Source organism: Peromyscus californicus, unplaced genomic scaffold (assembly GCF_007827085.1).
Source record: "Peromyscus californicus insignis strain IS unplaced genomic scaffold, ASM782708v3 Scaffold_5__1_contigs__length_169319896, whole genome shotgun sequence".
In the NCBI taxonomy this organism is placed as follows: domain Eukaryota; kingdom Metazoa; phylum Chordata; class Mammalia; order Rodentia; family Cricetidae; genus Peromyscus; species Peromyscus californicus.
Window position 1 is genome coordinate 123,956,180 of NW_026294573.1, and position 27,591 is coordinate 123,983,770.

The 27,591-nt window shown below is 40.6% G+C and overlaps 1 protein-coding gene and 1 long non-coding RNA gene across 3 annotated transcripts in view; one reads left to right on the forward strand and one right to left on the reverse strand.

The window, feature by feature from the left end:
- Positions 1–12,248, forward strand: part of LOC128097528 (uncharacterized) — a 30,563-nt gene extending 18,315 nt beyond the window's left edge. The window contains exons 2-3 of one of the 2 annotated variants that reach the window (XR_008213886.1): positions 8,758–8,852; positions 10,425–12,248. This is a non-coding gene — a long non-coding RNA (uncharacterized LOC128097528). Of the gene's footprint in view, positions 1–8,757 lie in introns of both variants that reach the window. The other variant, XR_008213885.1, reaches the window with a different exon arrangement.
- The window catches only part of Coq3 (coenzyme Q3, methyltransferase), a 35,888-nt gene continuing 11,689 nt past the window's right edge, over positions 3,393–27,591 (reverse strand). The window contains exons 2-7 of the mRNA XM_052718108.1: positions 20,973–21,099; positions 18,942–19,094; positions 16,770–16,869; positions 15,456–15,698; positions 5,077–5,236; positions 3,393–3,725 (exon numbers count right to left, since the gene is read on the reverse strand). Coding sequence (XP_052574068.1) covers positions 3,505–3,725; positions 5,077–5,236; positions 15,456–15,698; positions 16,770–16,869; positions 18,942–19,094; positions 20,973–21,099 — 1,004 coding nt within the window. The 3' untranslated portion in view covers positions 3,393–3,504. The remainder of the gene's footprint in view (positions 3,726–5,076; positions 5,237–15,455; positions 15,699–16,769; positions 16,870–18,941; positions 19,095–20,972; positions 21,100–27,591) is intronic.

A 27,591-nucleotide genomic window follows, 5' to 3' on the forward strand; every position in this document is an offset into this window, starting at 1 on the left:
AGGCTGAGGCAGAGAGACACGCTGCCAGCCGCAGCCATGACAAACAACATGTAAAAGATACCGGTAAGCCACGAGCCATGTGGCAACTTATAGACTAATAGACATTGGGTTAATTTAAGATAGAAGAATTAGATAGCAAAAAGCCTGCCACGGCCATACAGTTTGTAAACAATATAGCTTTCTGTGTGTATACTCGGTTGAGTCTGAACTCTGAACGGCTATGGGACTGGCAGGTGAGAGAGATTTGTCCTGACTGTAGGCCAGGCAGGACTGGAAAACTCTAGCTATATACCATGACCAAGGCAATTTATAGAAGGAACAGTTTGAGGCTTATAGTTGCAGAGGTATAGGAGTCCATAATCCCCATGGCAGGGAGCATGGCAACAGGCAGACAGGCATGGCACAGGAGAGCTGCCGAGAGCTCACACCCAAATCCACAAGCAGGAAGCAGAGAACGTATCAGGTATGACATGAGTCTTTGGAAACCTCAAAGCCTACCACCAGTAACAGTCATCTCCCAACAAGGCCACACCTCCCAAACAGTTCCACCAATTGAGGATCAAACATGCTAATATCAAGCCTATGGTGACCATACTCATTCAAACTGCCACCAGGTATTTTCATTATTTTATATGTATGGTTATTTTGTCTGCATGTATGTCTGTACACAATACGAGTGCCTGATGCCTATAGACGCCAGATCCCCTACAACTAGAGTTGCAGACAGTTATGACCCATCATGGTGGTGCTGGGAATCAAACCCAGGTCCTTTGCCAGAGCAGCCAGTGTTCTTAACTGCTGAGCTATCTCTCCAGTCCATGGACCATAACTAAGTCCTATATATAGAACATTACCTGAACTTCTTTTAATGTTTGAATTCAAATCGAGCACACATTTAACAACCCATTTATTTCCAACAAAGAAGGTTCTATAGGAAAACTATATTTTATTTAGACAGAGGAGAAAGTAGTCCACCTCTAGCTGAGATGCTATTGGTATTTGATAGCTGCTGGCAAAGGAGGAGTCAATTTTCTTTCATGCTATGACCTCTGGTATATCAACCACATTCCAGGGTAGGCCCTATACCCAAGGGTAGTTGTCCAATATAAACTGGACTCAGGAGAGAGAGAGAGAGAGAGAGAGAGAGAGAGAGAGAGAGAGAGAGAGAGAGAGAGAGAGAGAGAGCACAAAATTGGGTAGGCAGGGAGGTTGAGATAGAAATGGGAGACATTGAGAGGGTGGTGAATATGATCAAAACACATTATATAAAATTCTCAAATATTATTTTAGAAGGGAAATTTGCAGATAAATGGATAAAACTGGAAACAATCATCCTGAAGGAAACCTCAGACCCAGAAAAACAACACACACACACACACACACACACACACACACACACACACACACACACACACCTCAATGTGTTTTCTTTCAGTCATGTGTGGATCTTACTTTGATCCTTCAGATATATGTTTCTATTTGGAATACCCATGGAAGTAAGGAAATGAATGAGGGACATGGGCGGGAACTGAGAGAGCGCAGTGTTATAAGAGGAAGAAGGCAAAAATGGAACAAGAAGGGTTAAATGAGGTGGGATGGGAAAAGAAGGCAAAGGAAGGAGTATCTACAGGGATAAGTCTAGATGAAACCTTCTGGAAAAGCCATACGGAAACCTAGTACTAAAGAGGCTTCCTAAAATATATGCATATACATATATAAAAAGAGTTTAGATAAAGTTACCCCACAGCAGGATGACAATATCTCTACTAAATCCCATCTGATACCAAGTAAAAATCTCAATACCAGGAATGGGTAACCTCCTTTTGAATTGGTGGCCAGTGGGATGCCACAGACCCCCAAATATTACATGGTATTGTCACTGTTCTTGGTAGTAAAACCCTACTGTTGAAGACCACATACTTGATTCATAGAACATGAAGATATTAGTCCCTACTGGCTAGCTTTATAGCACGGGGAAGTGCTATGCAAACTACTGGAAGAGAAAAGTAATCATCAGTCTTACCCAGTCATGGATCCTGCAAACTATGATAGTAACCTGCCTGGCAAGATATGCCTATTGGTGCAATTTGTGACAAAGATGGTATAAGAATAACTTAAATCAAAACATGAGGTGGTTGTAACCATTTAAGTACACTCCACAAGATGATACCATTATGAGGGTTAATCTGTGGCTAGACAAGTCATAGACCCTAGGAGAGAACCTACTACTATTATTCTGCTAAATGGACATACTATTAAATTAACTCCTAATGATTTATTGTAATATCCATAGGTTAGTAGACCTCTCAGTGCTCATCAGAGAAACTTCTTCCAGTAGATGATGACTTAACACAGACACCCACACTGGTCAAGGTACAAAGAGTAAGAAATTGCAGAATGCTTAGCCTTAAATGGGACATCTGTGTCACATCCCCTTCTTTAAGGCTCAAGGATCACTGGGAAAGATGGAGCAGAAAAATCATAAGAGCTAGAGGTAGCAGTTGAGTACAAGAAAATGTTTTCTAGATACGATGGGCAGTTGCACATATGATATGAACTAACAGTGATCGTGATAATATGGACAAGACCTGCACAAGTTTAAGCTAGACAAAATCCCAGCATGAAAAGGAGAGGTAGGTACAAAATCCCACCATTAGCTTAGGAGTTATTGGCAATTGATTGCTACTGGGAGACAGAGTATCAGGTTTTCTTGTTTGTTTTGTTTTTTAAGGGTGGGGCTCTTGGTAAGTGAAACACACTCCAGGGTATCCACACAGCCAAAAGTCTAAGGGCAGCACAAACTGAATTTGACAGGTGCGTGCATATGTGCATGCGCGCACACACACACATGTGGGTGGGTAGAGGAGTTGAGGTAGGAGGTTGAATATGATCACAATATACTATCCAGAAATCCACAAGAACTAATAAAAAAGAAAAAGATTGATTGATTAAGACAGGGTCTCATTATATAGCCCTAGCTGGCTTAGACTCTCTATGTAAACTAGGCTGGCCTCCAACTCACAGAGATACACCTGCCTCTGACTCCTAAATGCTGGGATTAATGCTATGTACCACCACCATAGGTTTAAAATATGTTTTGTATTCCCAAGAATAAGTGATATAAATTACAGGAGCTTTTTATCAGTCAGTTGAGTCTTTTAACTAAAAATAAAGAAATACCATATACAACAGAGATTCCTTAAGTTAAAATAAACAACAGCATGTGTTTTGTACACATATGTGGGAAATGCCTAATATGTAAATGAAATGAAGTAAGCACACATGTTTCTATAATAAAAGCTGAGGGATTTAAACTCCCTGAGCACATTTGACAAAACCTGCCCAGAAAATTACTCTAAGTGTCTCTTAGGTGACACAGAAATTTTCTCCAATGATTTAGATATTTTTATTGACCTTTTGTTCTTCAGGACCTCACTCAAAAAAGCTTTTTGAATTTGTAAACAATAAACTTTTAAGCATATTGTTACTGTCCTCGGAGATATCTCATTTCTTCAGCTCTTCGTGTACAGGTGGGCTACTGGAGGCGTTAGCCTGGAGTGCTTCTGTGTCCTCCTTTAAAGCAGACTCAGCAGGTTCTGGGTGTTCCCACGCACTGGATTTCACAGCATGCGCTGCATAGTTAAGGCTGGTATTTTCACTCCAATGCCAGTAACCTGAAAAGGGATTGTAGATCATTCCTGCCACAGTTTGAACTGGCAGACCATCTAAAAAAAAAGTCAGAAATTGGACTCAATAAATATTTACCATTCAAACCACAAGAGTCTACAGTAATTCTTCAAAAATTCCTAATTTAATGAACAAAAGTACTTTGCAGTCATGCCTGGATCATACTTAACTGCAGGTGAGAATACATACTCCAAAGCAGAGGACTGGGGTCAAAGGCCTGCTCTGATCCTACTGTAATGGTGACCCTTTCTGAATGCCACATACAGATCACGTGTCTTGCAGCATTGGAATTAGAGGAGATATGTCTAAAATAGCTCAGTGCTTAGAATTTTCTAAGTTCTTAACAAATAGTAGATGTCACTTGAGACTATCTGTCAACAAGAGATTGTCTCCATAAGGAATCTTCATTGGTTTGTTTTCCCTTTTATTTGCTGAGACAGGGCCTCATCTTGTTTGAGACTAGCTTTTTCTAATACAGGCTTTCTATGTAGCCCAGGCTAACTTGAATACCCAGGCCTCCTGTTACAGCCTTTCAAATGCTGGGATTACAAGTATGCACTACTAAGCTCCAAAAATATTCTTTAAAATATCCATTTTCTAGTCTCTTTTCAACAAAATTACAAGGCATCTCTAAAAGCCACCACACTGCCTTGAACTGACAATATTTTAATTAAAAGAGTTTGTTAGTGCACTTTTGTTAACAGAAGCATGGGAAATGGCGACTAAGTACTCAGCAAGACCTCCAAGACGCCAAGCAGGTGAACTAAGAAACATCACTTAACAGAGGTCAACAAACAAAGCTTTTACTGTGCCAAAGCATGGTGAGGCACAGTGTAGAGTACAAAAAGGAGGTTATGGGCTAGAAAAGAGTGAAGAAATGCGAAAATTACACACAATCATCTTAGAAGATCAAGTGTGAATACGTACTCCAAAGCACACTGCTGTGTTCAAATACCAACTCTGACATCCATCATGGTGACCCTTGGTCACTTATGCAGGTACCAGAAATACATAAGAAATGACATGAAAGTTGAAAAGACATCTAAGTACGGAAGATTCCGGAGAAATCATAAGATAAATTGAGATAAGCAGGGTTCACCAGGAGAAACTGAGCATGAATAAGTAATACACATTGACACCCATCCTTAAACAAATGAAGATTCGACTAGCCAGGAAAGGGTTTACTGATCATCGCTCAAGGCTAAGCGCCAGTCGGAAGTGGTATCGACTCCATAATTATCATTTCAAAGAGTTTAAGACATAACTGAAGAGATTAAGCTAACATCTGAAAAAATGGCAACATGTTTAAATAAGTGCTAGATTATTAGGTTAATAATTATACATGCAATAAAGGTTCACACAGGACTGGAAAACAATCTTGATACTTACTTGGTTCCAGAATACTCTCTAGCTTTTCAGGTGAAACAAACTTCTCCCAAGTGTGAGTGCCTTTTGGAACAATGCCCGCGATTTGCTCTGAGAAAACAATGCCCAAGGCGTAGGACAGCTGTGTTTTGTTGAGTGTAGTAACGAAGAGCGAGCCACCAGGCTAAGGGAGGAAGTGGATATGTAAGTAAAACAGTGGAGGTGAAGTATAAGAAGTTAGGAGCAACTGCCAGGTAAAGGCTTACCTCCCCTCTCTCCTTCTTTCCAAATGATTTAAGAACAAACAAGCTATGTAAGTAGACATAAAACAGAATTTACCAAAGAGCATTTTTTTCTCTCTTGGGAAAATCTCCTATTACAGTTAATCTATTACAGACACAGTCACTACGTCTACACATCACACACAGCTTTCAACTCAAAATTCTTTTTTTTTTTTGTTTTTTTGTTTTTTTGTTTTTCGAGACAGGGTTTCTCTGTGTAGTTTTGTTGCCTGTCCTGGATCTCACTCAGTAGACCAGGCTGGCTCTGCCTCCGGAGTGCTGGGATTAAAGGCGTGCGCCACCACCACCCGGCTCAAAATTCTTTCATTGCGCCGGGCGGTGGTGGCGCACGCCTTTAATTCCAGCACTCGGGAGGCAGAGCCAGGCGGATCTCTGTGAGTTCGAGGCCAGCCTGGTCTCCAAAGCGAGTTCCAGGAAAGGCGCAAAGCTACACAGAGAAACCCTGTCTCGAAAAACCAAAAAAAAAAAAAAAAAAAAAAAAAATTCTTTCATTGCTATTACATAATGATATATACTCTTTTATATGGACTAAATACTTCGTCAAGGTTGACACATGTCTACATTTACATTCTGCCTTTTATTGAAAATACATTTTTTTCATACAATACATTCTTATTACTGTTCTCCCTCCTCCTCTCTGCTCCTCCCCCACCTCCCCTCCATCCAGATCCACACCCTTTCTGTCTCTTGTTAGAAAGCAAACAGGCGAGAGAGAGAGAGAGAGAGAGAGAGAGAGAGAGAGAGAGAGAGAGAGATGCTGCCAGCCGCCACCATGACAAGCGAGATGTAAGGTACCAGTAAGCCACGAGCCACATGGCAACTTATAGACTAATAGAAATGGGTTAATTTAAGATATAAGAACAGCTAGCAAGCCTGCCACGGCCATATAGTTTGTAAATAATATAAGGGTCTGTGTGTCTATTTTATAAGTGGGCTGTCAGACTGCCGGGGCTTGGCAGGACCCGGAGAGGAAACTCCAGCTACATACATGGTGGTGCGCATGTGTAATCCCAGCATGGAAGAGGTAGAGACAATGGGCTCCCTGAGGCTTCCTGGCTGGCCAGTCTAGACTACTTGGCAGGTTCCAGATCAGAGAAAAACACCTGAGGTTGACCTTTGACCTTCAAACACTCTCTCTCTCTCTCTCTCTCTCTCTCTCTCTCTCTCTCTCTCTCTCTCTCTCTCTCTCTCTCTCTCTCATGCATGCACACATGCACACTCAAACCTCCATATCCATACACAAAGGAAGGGAATTTTATCCAGGCTGGTGCACACACCTGTAATCCTGGCACTTGGGAGGCAGAGGCAGGAAGTTCAGGAGTTCAAGGCCAGAGTAGGAGGGAAGGACAGGGAAAAGGAAAGGAGGGGAGGGGAGGGAAGGGGAGAGGAGGGGAGGGGAGAGGAGAGGAAGGCAAGTAAGGATGTCCTGATATGACTGTTCCATAGCACAGACTGATCCAGTCAGAGACATGGCTGCTCAGATGCTCCATTGCTAGGAGCCCCTAGGTCAAGAGCCACATGGGGACAGAGGCCCGACTTCAGTCAGGAGGGCAATAAGCTCTGGGGGGAAAGGTGACGGTGCTGGAGTCCTGGCCTGTTCAGCAGTGTACTCTGTGTCCTTCTCCACTACAAAAGCAGAATCAATGAGCAAATATAACACAGAGCCCCCTTGCTCCAAGAGACTAGTGTTTTGAAAAAAAAGAGAGAGAGAGCCAGGAAAGGCAAAGGTCAGCCAGGCACAAGGGCCGTGAGCATTTGACTGATGTAGTCAGTGTGATAGTAATGAAAAAAAAAAAAAAAAAGATTGTTGCTTTAGAGATGTAGACTGGGGTTTATAAAGCCAGCTACGGGCTGAGATTTGCTCCAAAAATCCTCAAAAACTAAGAAAGAATAGTGTGGCTTTTGTGGCAGGAACCTGGAGATCCCAGCAACTACTGAATGTGATCATGGACTTGTGGGGTTTGAGTAACTTCTAGAACATGTACAGAATAAAAACATTTATACAGAGCAGCATCCTAAGGGAAAGTAAACCCCACGGCAGGGGGATGGCTGCAGGAGAACTTAGAGCCAGTGTCTTGTTCCAGTTGCCATAAGAGCTATGAGAAGATTTCATAGGGAAAGGTGGATCTCAGCTCCCTGTTCATAAGGGCAGCTCATCACTGTGGCAGTCAGAGCCTAAGGCAGCTGCTCACACTGTGCCCAGTGAAGAGCAGAGGGATGGATAGGGCACCGCTCACACTGTGCCCAGTGAAGAACACAGGGATAGAAAGGGCACCACTCACACTGTGCCCAGTGAAGAGCAGACAGGGATGGATTGATGCATTCAGTCTGCTTTCTCCATTTTATACCATTTGGGGTCCCATGAAGAATCAAGAAAGGGTTCATCTGTTATGGGCCACAAAACCAACATAATCCCCTAGAGGTCCTTCTCCTGGTGTCTCTGGATTCTGTCAAGTTGATAGTTAACACTAACCCTCACAAGTCAGCCTGGAATTCTCAAGTTCTGGCAAAGACCGGAGGGTCACAAGTGTGAGGCCAGCCTGTACTGTACATACATCAAGATTCACCTCCGGCCATAACTCAGCACTCAGGAAGCAGATACAAGTAGTGGTCTGTAAGTTTGAGACCAGCCTGGTCTACCTAGCAGGTTCTGGGCCAGGCAAGGCTACATAGAAAGACCCTGTCTCCAAAAAAAAAAAGCAAACAATGTCTTGAAAATATATGGTTTCAAAATATTTAAAAAAAAAAAAAGAAAGCAAACAGGCATCTAAGGAATAAAATAAACTAAAAACAAATAATCAGAATATCACAAAACAGCCAAGCAGGAAAAAGAGCCAAAGAAAACGCACAAGAAACAAATACAGATGCAGAGACACATGCTCACACACACAGGATCCCACAAAAAATCAAAACTGGAAGCCATAATACATAATGCAAAGGACCTGTAAGGTTAAAAAAATGCACTGACTTAACACTGAGAGACAAAGAACCTTCAAAGATGCCACTGAATTTGCTTTGTGACCAGCCTACTGCTGGGCATGGGGTCTACCCTTAAAAGTGGTTTGTTTCCCCAGCAAGACTCCCTTGGAGAAAACTAATTTTTCATTTGCAAGTGGCTATCAACTGGAGAGAGCGTTTGGGTTAAGAATGTGTGTGTGTGTGGGGGGGGGGGGGGGTGCTGGAGAGATGGCTCAATGGTTAAGAGCACTGGCTGCTCTTCCAGAGACCCAGATTCAATTCCCAACACCCACATGGCAGCTCACAACTCTCAGTAACTACAATTCCAAGTGATCCAACACCCTCACATAAATATACATGCAGGTAAAACACCAATGCACATAAAATAAGAATAAATAAATTATTTTTTAAAAAAAGAATGGGTGTGTCTGTCTACTTCTTTCAGCTCTAGGATCCCATCTGGTGCAGACCTATGCAGGCCCAGGCCCTGGGCATCTGGTGCAGACCTATGCAGGCCCTGTGCATGCTGCCACAGTCTCGGTGAGTTCTTATGTGTGCCAGCTTTGTTGTGTCTAGAAGGCCTTGAGTCCTTGGTGTCCCCTTAACATACAGAGGTCTTCCATGTTTTCTCTCAGGTGATATGTCTAATGTGGTTGGTACAACATTCACCTATACATCCTGTGCTAAGGAGCACTACCAACAAATACTCTCTGACAAAAACATTAATGATTAAGGTTCAAGAATTTTTTTGTTTTTATTTATATAAAGATTATGAAGGGGTCAAGATAAACACTTAGATGAAAGCAAATCATTTATGTGAGTATTTAGTCTGCCTATGTAAAGACAATGTTTATATTTTCTATGTTTATTCCCAAAAGAGCAAGGAAGATAATGCCCCTCTTTTTGCCCAGTCTCATTAGCCAAATGAGGATAAAATGCTACACCAAAATCACCTTATGAGTCTCTCTCTCTCCATTGATTGAAATAGATAGATAGATGATAGATGACAGACAGGTAGATAGATCGACAGATGATAGATTGATAGATGATAGATAGCTGTGGGATGGTCTGTATGTCAAATGTGTTGCTGATTGGTCAATGAATAAATCACTGATTGGCAGTGGCCAGGCAGGAAGTATAGGCGGGACTAACAGAGAGGAGAATTGAGAGAACAGGAAGCTGGGTGGGGGAGACACTGCCAGCCGCCATGATGACAAGCCGCATGTAAAGGTGCCGGTAAGCCACAAGCCATGTGGCAAGGTATAGATTAATAGAAATGGATTAATTTAAGCTGTAAGAACAGTTAGCAAGAAGCCTGCCACGGCCATACAGTTTGTAACCAATATAAGTCTCTGTGTTTACTTGATCGGGTTTGAGCAGCTTGGGACTGGCGGGTGAGAGAGCTTTGTCCTGACTGTGGGCCAGGCAGGAAAAGTCTAGCAACAAATGATGTCCAACGTGGTGGCAAGAGTTTCCACCTAAAACCTGAGGAAAAAATTCTAAAACGGAGCTAAAAACAGCTTCCTAATTGTCTCTCTCAAATGAGCGGCAGCTGCCGGTTTGAGCTACTGGCGGGTTGCTGGCGTGCGTGCTCGACCTGCCGCCTTATATATAGCGGGAATGAGGCCTCTGCAAGTGGCACATTAAGCTACATTGTGCATTTAGCCTTTGCTAGTACAAAACAAAAAAAGAGGTTTCTGGGGTACACGCTGCTTGGATAAAAGCATAGACCCACGATAGCTCCCAGAGCTGGTGGTAAAGTACCACGCCATGTTGGGAAGCTGAGGTGGGCGGAGCCAGCAGCCATAGCTGCTGCAGCTTAAAGCAATAGATTCACAATAAGACAGATTCAGATGTAATAGTTTACAATGTGTGTAAAAAATACGTAGGCTTGAAAGAGACAAAAAAGGTGATATATACAGTATAGAAACAAATACATGGTTTTAAAAAATAAAGTCTTTAAAGAGACAGTAAAATTAATATAAAAAATAAGCCACGTGAAGATGAATATTACACAGAGAATCTGGATTGTGTTGTCTTTGGGATTTTTAACTGCAGAAAAACATTTGATTGTAAAAGCTGTTGAGTTATGCCAAAATGTATATTTTAAAGGTACTTTGACTTCAAAATTTGGATATAAGGATATGTTGCTTTGGAAAGGAGATTCTGCTTTTGTTCCCAAAGAAAGCCAGAGGCTATGGATTTGTTCCAGATTAAGATACATCAGGTTTGACCAGCCAAGACCCCCTGAAAGGTGACACCAAGGCCCAGATGATCCAACATCTAGAATGGTTTCAAGGCAACTGGCTTAGACGATACAGCTTCACGGACTACTCCATGATCCTAAAATTTTCTTTGTTTCCCCAGAAGATACAGTGCCCCCCTCCAGCAGGAAGTAGTAAGAGAAGCTACGCCCAAATTCCCAAATATACCAAGCTGACTTTGGAGATGTGTAAATGTTAAAACCTTCCTTTTTAAGAAAAGAAAAGGGGAAGTGCTGTGGGATGGTCTGTATGTCAAATGTGTTGCTGATTGGTCAATGAATAAATCACTGATTGGCAGTGGCCAGGCAGGAAGTATAGGCGGGACTAACAGAGAGGAGAATTGAGAGAACAGGAAGCTGGGTGGGAGAGACACTGCCAGCCGCCATCAGGACAAGGAAGATGTAAAGTACCGGTAAGCCACGAGCCATGTGGCAAGGTATAGATTAATGGAAATGGATTAATTTAAGCTGTAAGAACAGTTAGCAAGAAGCCTGCCATGGCCATACAGTTTGTAACCAATATAAGTCTCTGTGTTTATTTGGTTGGGTCTGAATGGCTGTGGGACTGGCGGGTGTCAGAGATTTGTCCTGACTGTGGGCCAGGCAGGAAAGCTCGAGCTACACCCCTCTTTTTGCCCAGTCTCATTAGCCTAATGAGGATAAAATGCTACACCAAAATCACCTTATGAGTCTCTCTCTCTCTCCATTGATTGAAACAGATAGATAGATGATAGATGACAGACAGGTAGATAGATCGACAGATGATAGATTGATAGATGATAGATAGCTGGACAGACAGACAGACAGACAGATAGATAGATAGATAGATAGACAGATAGATATAGATAGATAGATGATAGATCATAGATGATAAATGATAGATTGATAGATGACTGACAGATGATAGATGACAGATAGATAGATAGATAGATAGATAGATAGATAGATAGATAGAAAGATAGATAGATAGATAGACAGCTATTGTGTATATAGAGTAAGAAGAAGAGCAATTTTTAATAACACCCTAGATCCAAACTAAGAAAGAAGACAAAAATACTAGGGTATGCATATTACTACATGTTGTAGTTCCTCTCTGTAAACTCTAGTATTTTAAATCTTACTAAGAATCATTTAAGAGTATTTCATCTGTGTTCTGTAGTATCACACTTCATAGTGATAGTGGTAAGCAATGTTTTTTTTTCAAACATAGGGTCTCCATTAAAAACAAAATTAGATTTAAGTTTACAGCATCCACATTCCTTGTATATGTCAAAGAATCTCCATTCAGATATATATACTGATACAAACACAAAAACTAATAATTAAAGATTTTTACTTGGAAAATAGGAAATGAACCTAATAAAATTCCATTTAAAAGGAAGCATTTCCCTTTTATCCCAGCACTTGGGAGGCAGAGGCACACACAGATCTCTCAGTTTGAAGCCAGTCTGGTCTACAGAGTGAGCTCCAGGACAGCAGGGCTATGTATCTGGACCAGTGAGATGGCTCAGAAGGTAAAGGCACCTGACACAAGCCTGATGACCTGACTCCATCCCTGGGACCTACATGATAGGAGAGAATCAACTCCCTCAAGCTGTCCTCTGACCTCATTGCATGATCTATAGCTTGAGCACACACACACACACACACACACACACACACACACACACACACACACACACACAAATTAAAAAGTAATGAAAAGGTATAAAAATGTCCAAGATGGAAGGTGATTAAAGAGACACCGTAACTAATGCAATACAAAAGCCTAGGTTGGATACATAATGGGAAAAATAATATCAGGGGAGAAACTGATAAGCCTAGCAAGTTCTCTATGCATTAATAAGGCAGTGCCACTATCCGTGTCTGTCTTTAGATATGTACCAGGAGTTATGTGCAGGAAAAGGACATTGGAGAGGTAAGTGAGGAGCCTGGGGCACACAACTGAAGTCAGCACATGCATTCAGGGCATACAGTGATGGGTGGGCATCTGAAAGGAAGTGTACCCTTCAACGTGGGGCCCTAAGTACCTAGGTTGACACATCTTAGTTTCTATCCATATGTAAGCTGTTAACACAGCAATTCTCAACATGTGGGCTGTGATCCCTTTGGCAAACCTCTATCTCCAAAGATATTTACATTACAATTAAACAGTAGCAAAATTATAATTATGAAGTAGCAATAAAAACTATTTCATGGTTGGAGGTCACCATGACATAAGAAAATGCATGAAAGGGTCACAGCATTACGAAGGTTAAGAGCCACTGTGTTAATACATGGGAAAAACAGGTGACGGCAAAATCATTCTGCAATGGTTTTTTATTTGCAACTCTTCTGTAAATTCACAGTTATTTTACTATAAAGCCTTCTGCTCTGGCCAGCAAAGCAGGCAGGCTAACGGCAGATCTTCACCGCTCCTTCAGTTCTTCCAAATGTAGTCCCTCATCTCATCCCCAGCTCTGCAGCAGACCACTTGCTTTGATCTCCCTTCCCTCCCTATCCCCATCTCCAGTGGATCACACAGCTTTTCCCTCCCAATCTCACTCCCCAACTCACTGCTCTGTCCCAGTCCCCAATTCCAGCAGACATTTCCTGGGAACTTCAGTCAGCAAAGCAGGCAGCTACCTGCAGATCTTCACCTCTCTCCTCCTCCTCCTCCAAGTCCTCATCCCCAGCCCTGTAGCAGACCTGCTGTGGTCTCTCTTCACTCTCTACCCCACTCCCAGGGGACTAAGCAGATCCTAGTGGAACACCCTGCTTTCCTCCCTCCTGAGGACTCCATCTCCCACACACACTCCTAGCCCATCCCCATTTCTATGTATCAGCTTCTAATACCTGGAATCCTCAGTGGCCACACCTATCAGGATCCCAGAAGAATTTCCTACCAGGCAACACACAGTCACCACACTTGCCTAAGAACTAGAGAGGAAACAGAAACCTAAGAACAAAAAAAGAAACCACCCAACAAAGACAAGAACAGGTATCAACACCTAGAATTATAATCTTCCCAATCCCACATGTCTAGATGCCAGTGTAAAAACACAATCAATAACATCCAGGACAGTATGTCTCTACTAGAGTCAGCAAGCCTAAGACAGAAGGCAATGAGCATTGTCACACAACTGAAGAACAAGAAAAAGACCTTAAAACAGCCTGTATAAATATGACAGAGGGCCATAAAGAGGAAGTGAATAAATTCCTTAATGAAATCTATGAAAACATAAACAGTAGAAGGAAATGAATAAAACAGTCAAAAATGTGAAAGTAGAAATAGAATCAATAAAGAAAATGAAAACTGAAGGAAATCTGGAAACGAAAAATTTAGGAACTCAAACAGGAACCTCAGAGGCAAGCCTCACCAACAAAATACAAGAGATGGAAGACAGAATCTCACACATTAAAGACAAAATAGAAGAAATGGATACCTCAACCAAAGACAATATTAAATATAAAAATCTCCTGGCACAAAAAACATCCAGGAAATTTGGGACACTATGAAAAGACCAAATCCAAGAATAATACAAATAAAGGAAGGAGGAGAAACACAGGTCAAAGGCACAAAAAATATTTTCAACAAAATCATAGAAGGAGATGCCTATCAAAGTAAACAAGCATATAGAACACTGAGTTGACTCAGCCAGAAAAGAAAGTTCCCTCAGTACATAATAATCAAAACATTAAATGAACAAACAAGGAAAGAATATTAAATGCTACAAGGGAAAAAGACCAAGTAACATATAACGGCAGACCTATTAGAATAACACCTGCTTTCCCAACAAAAACTCTAAAAGCCATAGAGACCTGGATAGATGTGCTGTAGACTGTAAGAGACACAGATGCTAGCCTAGACTATTATGCCAAGCAAAACTTTCAATCATCATATATGGGGAAAATAAGACAGTCCATGATAAAATCAAATTTAGCAATACCTATATGCAAATCCAGCCCTACAGAAGGTGCTAGAAGGAAAACTCCAACTTAAAGAGGTTAGCCAAGAAAACACAAGGAATAAAAAAAACAGCAAATCAAAAAAAGGAAAACACACACCACCACCACCATTGCAATAATAACAAGAATCAACAAAGACTGATCATTGATATCCCTCAACATAAATGGTCTCAACTCCCCAATAAAGACACAGATTAACAGAATGGATGTGAAAACAGGATCCATCTTTTGGCTACATCTAAGAAACACACCTTAACATCAGGGTTAGACATCACCTCAGTGTAAAAAGATGGAAAAAGGTGTTTCGAGCAAATGGACCTAAAAGTAAACTATTATAGCCATTTCGATATGTGACAAAATAACTTTGAACCAAAACTAACCAGAAGAGATAAGGAAGTATACTACATACTAATCAAAGGGAAAATCTACCAAAAGGTCTTGGCAATTCTAAACATCTATGCACCAAACACATGGGCACCCAAATTCATAAAAGAAACACTACTGCAGCTTAAATCACATGCTGACCCTCACACAGAGATAGTGGAGGACTTCGGTACTACACTCTCACCAACAGACAGGTCATCCAGACAAAAGAGGACTGCTGGAGTTAACTGACATTATAAACCAAATGGACCTAACAGATAGTAAAGAACACTTCACCCAAACACAAAAGAATATACCCTCTCCTCAGTACCTCATGGGACTGTCTTCTAAACTGACCACATACAGGAATACACAAAGCATGTCTCAACATAAACAAGGAAATTGAGTCAGGCAGTGGTGGTGCACACCTTTGATCCCATCACCCAGGAGGCAGAGGCAGGCAGACCTCTGAGTTTGAGGACAGCCTGGTCTACTGAGTAAGTTCCAGGACAGCTAGACAGAGAAATGCTGTCTCAGGAGAAAAAAAAAAAAAGCCAACTCTGTCTTACTTTTAATACTTGACAGCAGCACTGTACGAACAATTCAAGGTCAATCACATGTTCCACAACTTCAGAAGCCACAACAGCATCAAAAACTTCTGCAGCCTCGTTCACAATCTCCTCCAGGGAACACACTTTGTACTGTATCCTCTTATCCAGGACCGGATCAAATGACTTATGGTGCTGTGCTATCTTAATGTTTTCAGCCACGGGATCGATTCCGGTAACTGAAGCCCCCAGTCGCCCTAGAGGCTAATGGCAGAAAAATTGTTATGCTCAAGAAGAAAATAGAACACATGGTAGCAATAAAAAGTTTTTCTAAAACGGTTATCCAATACCAAGTGGTCAGTCCTAAAATCATACATATGCTAACAACACTAAATAGAATCAGCGGGAGCAGGAGGTTGTATTCATATATTTATTCTAATGCCTATATGTAACAATAATAACTTTTTTAAAGAGGCCATAGGTTTGACATGGGAGATATGGGTGTGGAGTGGAGGGAGAAGGAAGGGAGAAAAATGATGTCAATACAGTATACATACATAAAATTTTTTAAAAATTAATTTAATTCTTTAGTAATTCAAAACTGCTATTTCATGTTTCAAAAGGCAGCATATAAAATACTAAAACTATCACAGAAAATATCCATCAAAGATTAGATTGTGATGTCAAAGGTCCCTGCATTGATGAGGACTATAAGACATAGCTGTAAGACATAAACATTCCTCCCAGGGACAATGAGCACACATTTAAGTACCCTAGAGCACCTAAAAGGTGATCCCCACAAGTAGCAAAACTCTTGCCAGCTTTATTTGAGATGTGTAAAAGGACAGACTAAACCTGTACTTAATCTCATAGAAATTACCTAATTTCTTGGAATAGAAGAGATCAAACAAAGCCATTTATTGGCCCATGCCCATTTATTAAAAACAAAACCCAAAAAACTTCAGTAGTTGTCCGAAAATTAGTGTTTTCAATTTTGAAAATACAACTTTTATAATAATATTAAAATTAGTACTATTCAAAATAAACAATGTATTTGTTAAAAGGATAAATGAAGCAGAAGGTCACTTCTCAATTTTTTGCAGAGTTAAAAACAAAATTTTGATCAAAACACATGAAATGCATGTATAAAATTCCCAAGCTGTTTGATGAACTGGACATGGTTTGAAATGGATCGTTTCTGTAAACATACTGACATGATCTACTTAGTTACTGTTGGAATGATTTGCAGAATTTAGTTACTTTTCCTAGCACTATTAGGCACACGAAGCAATGCTCCTGTCCATGAAGAATGGAAAAACACTGTAAGGCACTTACTTCTGTTAATAAGCCACCGCCACAGCCAACGTCAAGAATCTTCATCCCAGACAAAGGCTTTCCTGGATGGTGATTAGCACTTTTTTTCAAAAGATTATCTCTTTAAAAACAAAATTTTAAATATATAAAAAGAGATGGCTACTTTTATCAATAAAAGTTTTAAAATATACACTCTTCAAGGAAATATTAACCTCATTTAATTTAGTTTGCTTATTCAGCTGTCTTACTTGGAGATCGGGACTCACTCCAAGGCTCAGACATGCCCTGAGTCCCTAGTCTTCCTTCCTCAGCCAGCTTCCTGAGTTCTGGGATCACAGGCCTGTTGCCACCATGCCTAGTCTGGAATCCTAATTTGAAATGAATCACTGAGGTTTTTATAAACATCTTTTTTTTAAAAAAGATTTATTTATTTATTATGTATACAGCATGTATGACTGCAGGCCAGAAGAGGGCACCAGATCTCATTACAGATGGTTGTGAGCCACCATGTGGAAGCTGGGAATTGAACTCAGGACCTCTGGAAGAGCAGTCAGTACTCAACCTCTGAGCCATCTCTCCAGCCCATAAACATTTTTTATTTTCAGAATTAAATGACTTAATTGGACATTTTCAATAAGCAAAGTTCTGAAATAACCCAGCATTAATCTATTATTGTTTTAGTAATACTGTAAAGAATAATTTCAAACTAATCTAGTACAAATGAACATAACTTTACTCAAATACTTTTTCAATAAAATGTCTCAAGAATATGAATGAAAAATTTACACCTTCTGTTGGCTATGTCAGAGGCTCCTAGGTCAACTTCATGAGTTATTTTACAGATTAAAAAAGCAGATGGAGTCCCACGTTTATTTAAGTTGTCTATATTCCCATCTTTATTATGTCTCTTTTCGTCTCCTAAACTAATGGGGCTTTTTCACATATGACTATGTACACAGACACCAAAATCAAGTGAACTTACTCTAGTATAATCATTGTATATAAAAATCATTATATAAATACAATACTTTACCATACACACAACCTAGGTGCACATGCACCTACATAATCTGATACACACTATAGTATAATATTATAAATGAAGCTTAAAACTGGATGTATAATTTAATTATACTTAAACTAAAATCAATATATATATAATGGACATCTTAGGGTATCTAGTATTGATAGTAAAAGTAACTAAACTCTTAAAATAATCCAGACAATAGCAAAGTAGATCACTTCAGGACATTATACAGAATGATCCGTTCCAAACGAAGTCCAATCCATTCTTCCAACAGCCACAGAATGACTCTGCTACCATTTTCAGACCGTGCAGTTTCCTTCTGATGGCTTCTAGTCATGATGAAAACAAAATCCAAACATGCAACCACAGCTTGCAGCACACTGGGTGGTCTGTTTTATGTGATATATAAATAAAGATGTCACAGTAATTTGACTGTAGTTCTCAAACCTGGGAACACTGGAATCACCTAGAAGACTTGCTGAGACACAAACTGCATCAATGACAAGCCCTCTGAACTCTTTCTTGCCTTTCTTCATCTCCCACTGACACACATGGTCCACGTTTTGTGCATCCCAGCAGCTTTCAGGGAGTCTGGTACTAGAGCCCCATCAATGTAAGCTCGCAAACACACTTGTTGAGCCAAGGCGTCTCTGCAAGTTTCCTTCATCAGAACTGCCTAAAGGTCACCAAGGCTGCTGCAGATCGGTAGCTATAAAATGACCTGATGGCATAGTACTGTAGTTCCCTTTCATAAGAACTGAAGTCCAACTAATGTTTATAATTTAGTTGTGAAAACAACCTGGGTTTTAGGATTGTTTCTACAAGTTAATGATTTAAAAGATATTTTTTTAATTATGTGAATGTGTCTGGCTATGTGAATGAGCCCAGTGTGTCCTCAGAAACCAGTGAGGTTGTCAGATCCCCTAGAACTGGAGTGGTTGTAAGCTGCCTGATGTCAGTGACAGGAACCAAACCCTGGTCCTGTGTGAGCCACCTCTCCACCCCCAAAGTTAATGATTTTAAATGGTGGATCCTGGTGAGGAATATCCCTAATTTCCAAAGCAAACCTAAGATGTGGAATTTGAATGTAAGTAAAGCAAAAGAGAAATGAACACAAAACAGTGAATTATGCACTTTTAAAGATTTAAAAGTTTCTGGAATATTACCTAATGAAGGGCACCCTCAGGTCATTCATAGAATGAAGAGGTGCAAATATTCCTTGCTCATCCCACCACTTGTGAGCCAGGGCCAGGAAGGTTTTCACCTCCTTGCTGTCAACTGTTGCTTGTGAAGTGCTGTACAAGCTTTTCCAAGGGGACCTACGGGAGAAAACAAAGAGCCAGGCAATATTGCTGTTCTAAAAACATATGTTAAACAGAACATACTGTATAGAAAGATATTCTAATTTATTAGATTCTAAATACATATAGATAGTTCAATTTTGATACTTTAAGATCACAATCACATGCACATATAAATTCACAAGCTTTTGAGGACAAAGCCTGCCCTTCTAGGTCACATCTAATACAATACTAATAACAACAACAATAATAGCTATCACTTATTGAGTACTTACTAAAGGCCACGGACTTTCTAAGATACATGTTATTTTTGAACAACTATATTATTATCCTTATTTTATGGCCGAGAAAAGAAAAGTCCAGAGAAGTCAAGGAAGTGGTTGGGCCCCGACTTGAACACAGGTGATTCCACCATCCGCTTCCTTCTCTCCACCTCCACAGCTGTCATGGAAGCCTAAATGCCACCGTCTCCTCCCCACCACGGTCCCACTCTTCTATAGTCCAGTGGCTCCATACATTATCTGTTTCCATGATGAACTACAGAGAGATTATTCTGAAATAAAATCTAGTTAATTTCTTGTCACATAAAATGCTTTCAAGGCTTCCAGTGCCATTAGAGGAAAGACTAAAACCCTTGGCAGGAAAGGAAGCTCAGAATTATGGAGCCCCCAGCTTCCTTCCTCTCAAAACTCATTTTCTCCTCATCTCCACTAGCCATGCAGCCTTTGAACTGGCCATGCTTGCTCTTCCCTCACACGCCTTGTGTATATAGTTTCTTCTGTCCAGATCATTTTCCCTACATCCCTTCCTTTCCTCTACTAAGCACTTAAGTCTCTCATCCCTCAAATCTGAATTTAAATAGAATGTTTTCTACAAAATCTTCCTTGATACTCAACGGTGGGTCACATTCCCCCATTTTAACTCCTATGTCCCTTTGTATTTCATGGGGTTGTATAATCATCTGGTCATGTCTGTTATTCATCAGACTACCTACTGTGAAGGGAAGGCATGGACAGTATCATATCATTTTATTCCTAGGGACTAGTACAGTTCCTAGAGCATCAGTTTCTCAGGAGATAATTGTCAAATAGATAATTTGAAGGAAAGAGATCAGAAAAAGTATATAATTTGTCCTCATTCTTTTAATCACAAGAGAAAGGGAAGCAAAACAAAAATTAGACACAACACTGAGGTGCATGTCAGTACAGTGAAGAAAAATACTCCAAAGCTCTGCTTGGCCAAAGACAATTAGGCTGATGTTTCCCCTACACCCAGTCTCAAAAGTGCTCACTCACAACATGCAAGGGTGTGCACTTAAGAAGTCGACTCAGTTTTAACTAGTACTGGGAGGTATTTTTCACAAGATTAGACACTAATTTGTAAAATCTAAACACACAATTTGCTACTTAATCTTACTACCTAGCATTATCGACTTCTCTACCTTAGCATGTTCACGGTTTTGTTCTGTCACAAGGGATTACATAGAAGTAAAACATCTCCATATCCTTAATACAGCCTTCTCTCTTTCCCTTTCTTCTTTTTTTAGTGATAGAAATGGGGCTTAATGAGAAAGAAAAAGACACTCTCCAGGGTGGAAGTGAACTGGAAAGAGATGTGTCTAATCATCTATTAAAAATAAAAATTGTCTCTGAATTTGAATAAATGGCACGTGGCTATATACTGTATTTTCCTTATAACTTTTCAATAAACTTGAAGTTTTCTAAACCTAAAAATTATTACAACATAATTATTTAAGAACATTTAAATGAATAAAGGCTACTTTAATTAAACCACATGAGCTTTTACATTCTAGCCAAGTTTATTAAACATAGTCAAAACTAAACTACCATTACACATAATTATGTAAATCTCTACCAGAATAATAAATAAACTCACCTGTCAGTTTTTATTCTGGTCAAACAGGAAAAAGTCCTGCTGTAGGATCCAAACCACATGGTCCTGTGTTCACTGAATTCCCATGGCTTAATCTGTAGATTCCTAGTGAGCTGATTCCCTGAGTTAGCTGAAAGCAAAGATTAAGTATCCAGAGAAAAAGCATGTAATTCCTGCTATGAACATAGTTGAAAATTTTTTATATGGCATTCTTACAGCGTATTGCAACTGATAAACAAATGAGTTTCTTAATTTGGGGTTTAGTTAAAAGAATAAAAGTGTCTTTCTTCCATCTAAAAATTAAAATTATCAAAATTAAGTAGTGAATATGTAAAATCTGTCACTGTTTTTTTTAACATTTATTTGTGTGTGTGTGTACGTGTGTGTGTGTGTGTGTGTGTGTGTGTGTGTGTGTGTGTGTGTGTGTATACACGTACGCACATGACTGTGGAGGCTAGAAAAGGATGTTGGACCCCCTGGAGCTGGAGTTACAGGCAACTGTGAGCCATCTGACATGGGTGCTGGGAACCAAATTCCAGTCCTCTCCAAGACCAGCAAATGTTCTTAACCAATGAGCCACCTCTCCAGTCCCTGCCATTAATTTTTACATCTACACACGTTGCATTAAAAAAAATCACAAAATATATTCAAATATAAACTATTTCATCTTTTACACTAAAATATTAATTTCTAGACTGTCAAAACTAGTTCAAATTCTACCAGTTCCATGCTACATGAAATGGTTTTTTAGAGATGCTTTTTAGAGAGCAACAAAAGTTGGTGTGTGTGTATGTGTGTGTGTGTGCGCGTCCTAAAATAAAAACTCATAGACTGTATGTTCAAACTTACAGAGACATGCTTAATGGATTATCCTGTTGTTCAATTAATATTTAGACAAAGTATCCTAGAGACAAAGATGACATTAGTCAGGACAAAAGACAATCCACCAAGATGATAAAGCAATTCTAAATGTGTATGTACCAAACAGTGGAATTTCAAAACAAATAAAGCAAAATTAACAGAACTGAAACAAGAAAAACACAAACCCACGGCTATAGCGAGGGCCAACACTCCTCAGGAAGTGGAACAACCAACAGAAAAAAGTCAGCAAGGACACAAAACTGAACGCTGTTGAGCAATACACATAACTGAAATTGTGAAACGCGCCACGCAAACTTCAACAGAATCAACATTCTCTCAATCAGTCATAGACCATTTAAAAAGATAAGACCAAACTGTCATTATTTAACCTCTAAAGAAGGTTAATAAATAAATTCTTTATTTAGTAAAATAAAGAATCTAACCAGATTCACAGTTAAAAGCCTTCTAAAACATGTCCAGGCTCAGATAGTTCCACAAGAGAATCTCCTCTGCAAGGACAGCAAGTGCTCTTAACCACTGAGCCATCCCTCCAACTCCCAAAGGAATCTTACATTTTAGCAAAGCTCCTGGAAGAAGAAGTAACAAACAATGCTATCCAGTCTCTTCAATAAAGCACAGCAGCGGTGGGCAGTGGGTGTCGACAGAACACACTGCAATCCCAGCACTTGCGAAGCCGAGAAAGGAAGATTGCAAGATGGAGGTCAGCCTGTGCGACATGGTAGCCCTACTTGTTTTGTTTTGTTATTTTTTTCTTTTCTTATTAAGGCTTATGTTTGTTTTGATTATTTATTTATCTATTTGAGAGAGGGAAATAATATGAAGTTGGGGAGTGGGTAAGATCTAGGAGTAGTTGGGGGAAGAGAGTATGATCAAAATATATTTTATGAAAAACATTTAAATAAAAAAAATTTGAAAACCACTCAAGAGGCAGAGACAGTTGAATCTCTGCGTTCCAGGCCAGCTTGGTCTACAGAGTGAGTTCTAGGACAGCTAGGGCTACACAGAGAAACTCTTGAATGCCGCCCCCCCCCCCAAAAAAAAAACTGAAAACAATAAAACAAGACAAAACCTCTAACAATGCAGTATACTTCCCAACTTGTTTTAGAAAGCTAGAATTACTTTAAAAACCAAAGAAGATTACAGATTAATTTGCTTAAAGAGCAGATATAAAAATATCAACAAATTCTAGCAAATAAGATCTAGCAATATATAGAAAAGTAATAAAGCATGGCCACACTGGCTGAGAGGCAGATGAAGCAGTTTAAAAAACCCACACCCATCCAAGATGAAAACTCAACAAATAAGAACAGAAGGGAACTTAGTTTCCAAGGCACCTATAAAAATCCTATAGTTCACATATAACTTAAATGATAAAAGAGTGAGATGCTACCCACATCAGGAACACAATCTTAGCTGTGGCAATAAAGCAAGAAGAGGAAGCAAACCGCACAGGATGGAAAGAAAGAAACGTAATGGCTCCTACTGTCTATGTAGAAAGTCACAAGGAGTCTTAAATTTATTATATTTTTTTAGTATTTATTCATGTTTACCTTGTGTGTATGAGTGTTTTGCCTGCATGTAAGTGGACTTTGCGTGTGTGGTGTATACAGAGGCCAGAAGAGGGTATCAGATACCCTGGAACTGGATTTCAGGGATGAGCTACCACGAAGGTGTTGGGAAACGAACCCAGGTCCTCTGAAAGATCAAGTGCGCTCTTATCTTACATTTAAATGGAAGCTCCTTGAATTAAAGATTTGAGGTCGACAAACTGAAACAAGCAGTAGGAAAAAAAAATGAAAAATGTAACATCAGCCAAGCAAGATGGCTCAGCAGGTAAACATGTGTGCCATCAACCCTGATGACCTGAATTCAATCCTTGGGACCCACATAGTGGAAGGAGAGAATGGATTCCCACAAGCTGTCCTCTGACCTGGACAGGTGTGCCATGGTATGCACCCACACCCCCTCCCACACACAAAATAAAATGTGAAAAATAAAAAATAAACTCACTGATGTTCATGTAAGCAACCCTTATTGAACTCAGTGAGCCTCACACAGAGAAAGACCTCACAGTAGATGGGGGGACTGGTGAGGGAGAAGGGATTCTTCAGGAATGGAAGGGAGAGGAGAGAGAATAATGGGGAATGACTACGATCAGTGTGTGTGTGTGTGTGTGTGTGTGTGTGTGTGTGTAATTGTGAAAGGATACAACAACTGTTCAATATTAATGAAAACTAGGAATAAAACAAATGAAAGCCACTGTGAGACGCACACACCTATCAAACTGTATAAAATTTGAAAATACTGGTATCATCAAATGAAGAGCAGGAATGAAGCAACTATATCTTTCATATGTTAAGAGTAGGCATGGAAAATAGTACAGCCACTCTGGAAAGCAATTTAGCAGCTCCTGATAAAGTAAAACATGTGCTTAATGTGCAATTCAGCAACTGTACTATGTGAGCACTAATCTCAGAGAAGTGAAATGTATATTCACACAAACCAATATATGAATTATATATGTATATACATATATTTGTGTGTGTGTGTGTGTGTGTGTGTGTATGTGTGTGTGTGTGTGTGTGTGTGTGTGTGTGTGTGTGTGTGTGTGTGTGTGTTGCTTTTTCAAGACAGAGTTTCTCTGTGTGGCCCTGACCATCTTGGAACTTGCTCTGTAGATTAGGATGGCCTGGAACTCAGAGATCTGCCTGCCCCTGCCCCTGCCCCTGCCCCTGCCCCTGCCCCTGCCCCTGCCCCTGCCTCTGCCTCCTGGGTGTTGGGTTAAAAGGCGTACACCACTGCCCACCTTATATAAGAATATTTTAACAACTTTATTTATAAGAGCTTCAAACTGAAAACAACAAAAATGAACCACAATAGCCAGCTAGAAACTGTGGAATAACTATACTCAAAAGTATAACGATAAACTATACTCAGAAATTATAACTATAAACTATATCCAGAAAAAAAGGCATATATTGACACATGCAGACTTAGATGAATTTAAGGGTATTCAGACTAAGTGAGAAAAATCCTCAGTATCAAAAGAAACATAGTATATAATTCCATTTATGTAATATTTAAAATTTTGTTTGCTCCTTTGTTTGTTTTTGAGACAAGGTCTCACTACATGCCCTGGCTGGCCTGCAACTTACTATGTGCACTAGGCTGGCCTCAAACTCATAAAGATCCACTTGCCTTTGCCTCCTGAAAGCTAGGATTAAGTTAAAAATTTTTTTTCAAATATGTATGGGTGTTTTGCATGTATGTATGTCTGTGCACTACTACAGTGCCTGGGGCCTGCAAAGGCCAAAAATGGGTACAAGGTCCCTTGGAACCAGGGTTACAGACAGTTATGCTCAACCATGTGGGTGTTATGAACAGCCATATGGGTGTTGTAAATTGACCAGAGGTACTCTGGAAGAGCGGTGAGCAGTGTTACCTACTGAATCACCTCTCCAACCCCCACGTATATAAATAACACTTTTGAAATGATGTGGTGATATTTTATTTGTGCACCCCAATAAAGCTTGCCTGGGGATCAGAGGAAAAAGCCAGCCACTATATTAAACATAGAGGTCAGGCAGTGGTAGCACATGCCTTTAATCCCAGCACTAGTTAACCACAGAGGTCTGGAGGTCTATATAGACAGACAGGAAGTGACAGAGCTGGGCGGAAAGAGGAAGTAAGATGGCAGGGCACAGAAAGGTATGTAGGTGTGAGTACAGGAAGTAGCTCTCTCTGGAGTTGGTAAGGTGAGGTTGGCTGTGGCTTGTTCTGTTTCTCTGATCTTCCAGCTTTCACCTCAATATCTGGCTCTGGGTTTTTTATTAATAAGACTGTTTAGCAATTTGTCTTACAAAATGACAAAATTATAGTTACGGAAAACACATCAATGGGAGTTTTGGATAAGACAGCAGACTAGAAGCTACTTCTATGAGAACTGATGGAGAATGTCAGAATAACGGGGAAAATAGGCTTGATTCCAAAGAGAAATAGAGGAAATGCTTTGGAAATCCATGAAGTGGAAAGAAACTAGAATAGAACAGAAATAAAGAACCCTGCCACAGATAAGCAAGCTGAACACAGCCCCAGCCATACCTCAGCTGCTTCCAAAATGTCAATCAGATAAGATCCAGGAAGTCCCACCCTCAGGTCAATGCCTCAAATTCAGCAACAGGCTTTGGGGAGATCGTGGCTCCTCTGAGGCACAGTTTAGCAGCACCAAAGAAAAATCCCACTTTGTCACCCTGGGTTGCTCAAAGGACAGCAGCCAGGTGCCATATTGGTAAAAATGGACCCACCCCAGGGGCCAGATCATGGAATAGCCACAGTCTGGGGAACTCCAAATAAACCTGCCACAGCTCCTGTATTGAAGGATGGCCCAGAGGCAGCTATAAGAAGCAGGAGGGCCAGATGAGCCAAAATGTCAAGGGAGCAGGAGGCTAGTTCAGGGTGGGAAGTGCATAAGGCGAGCTAGCTCCACTCTCGGTGGTCAGAACCAGATTTCATCAACTATTTCTCTGATAGTGAGGTCAGTGGGGAGACACAGTGTTGACGACCCCTCTGCTGAAGTCCAGAGGGGTACACCATACCCACAGTGACACCCCTCCAGCAGGGTGCTGAATACTTAGGAGGCCTCGCAGGTAGGACAACGGGTTCTCTGCTTTCACTCATCCCAGGGCTGTGGTCACCTCCCAACTCACCTGGGAGACACCCACACACTAAAGCAGATGCCCTGTACTGTATCATCTGGAGAGGTTCTGCAGGGTATGTATGACATCTGCCCTGGCCACAGAATGCAAAGCTAACTGTGGCAAGCAGAGGCTTCTGGTACACAAAGAATAAAAACACAAACAAGAGCCCCCAAGCTCACCTGGCCCTCCCTCTCTATGCACTGGACTAGGAGCCTCCAAATTTTAAGGAACCAGAAGAAATCTCTCTCAATCTCAATCTGTGTGTGTGTGTGTGTGTGTGTGTGTGTGTGTGTGTGTGTGTGTGTGTGTGATGTGTGTATGTCCCCACTTCTGGGAGTTGGCTCTCTTTCCATCATGTGGGTTCCAGGGACCTAACTCAGGTTGTTAGGCCTGGTATCAAGACCCAACTTACTAAGCCTCCATCATCTTCTTGTTCTATTTATTTATTTAATCTATTTACTGTTATGGAATATTTGCTTAACTATGCAAAGATGTGTTGCATTTGTTTAATTATGTAAAGATGCCTTGCTGTTTTACCTTGCCTGTCTAAGGCACCTGATTGGTCTAATAGAAAGCTGAACAGCTGACAGTGAGAGAGAAGGTACAGATGGGACTTCCAGGCAGGCAGAGTAAGTAGGAGGAGGAACTTAGGCTGGGGTGGGTGATGGGTGCAAGAAAAAGAGACATCAGAGAGATGCCAGGGGCCAGCCAGCCAGACCTGGGGGAAGCAGCAAAGCAGGATATACAGAATGAAAGAAAGGTAAAAAGCCCTGAGGCAAATTAAGTTTAAAAAGTCAGTGAGACAGGCCTAAGCTAAGGCCAGGCATTCATAATTATAAGTCTCCATGTGTTTATTTGGGAGCTAGTTGGCAGCCCAAAGAAAATTCCAACTACAATCTATCTATCTACCTATTCATTTATTTTACATGTATGAGTGTTTTGCCTATTTGCATTTTTGTGCACCACATTTGTCTGGTGCCCACAGAGGTCAGAAGAGGGCATCTGTCCCCCTGGAACTGGAGTTACAGATGGTTGTAAGCCAC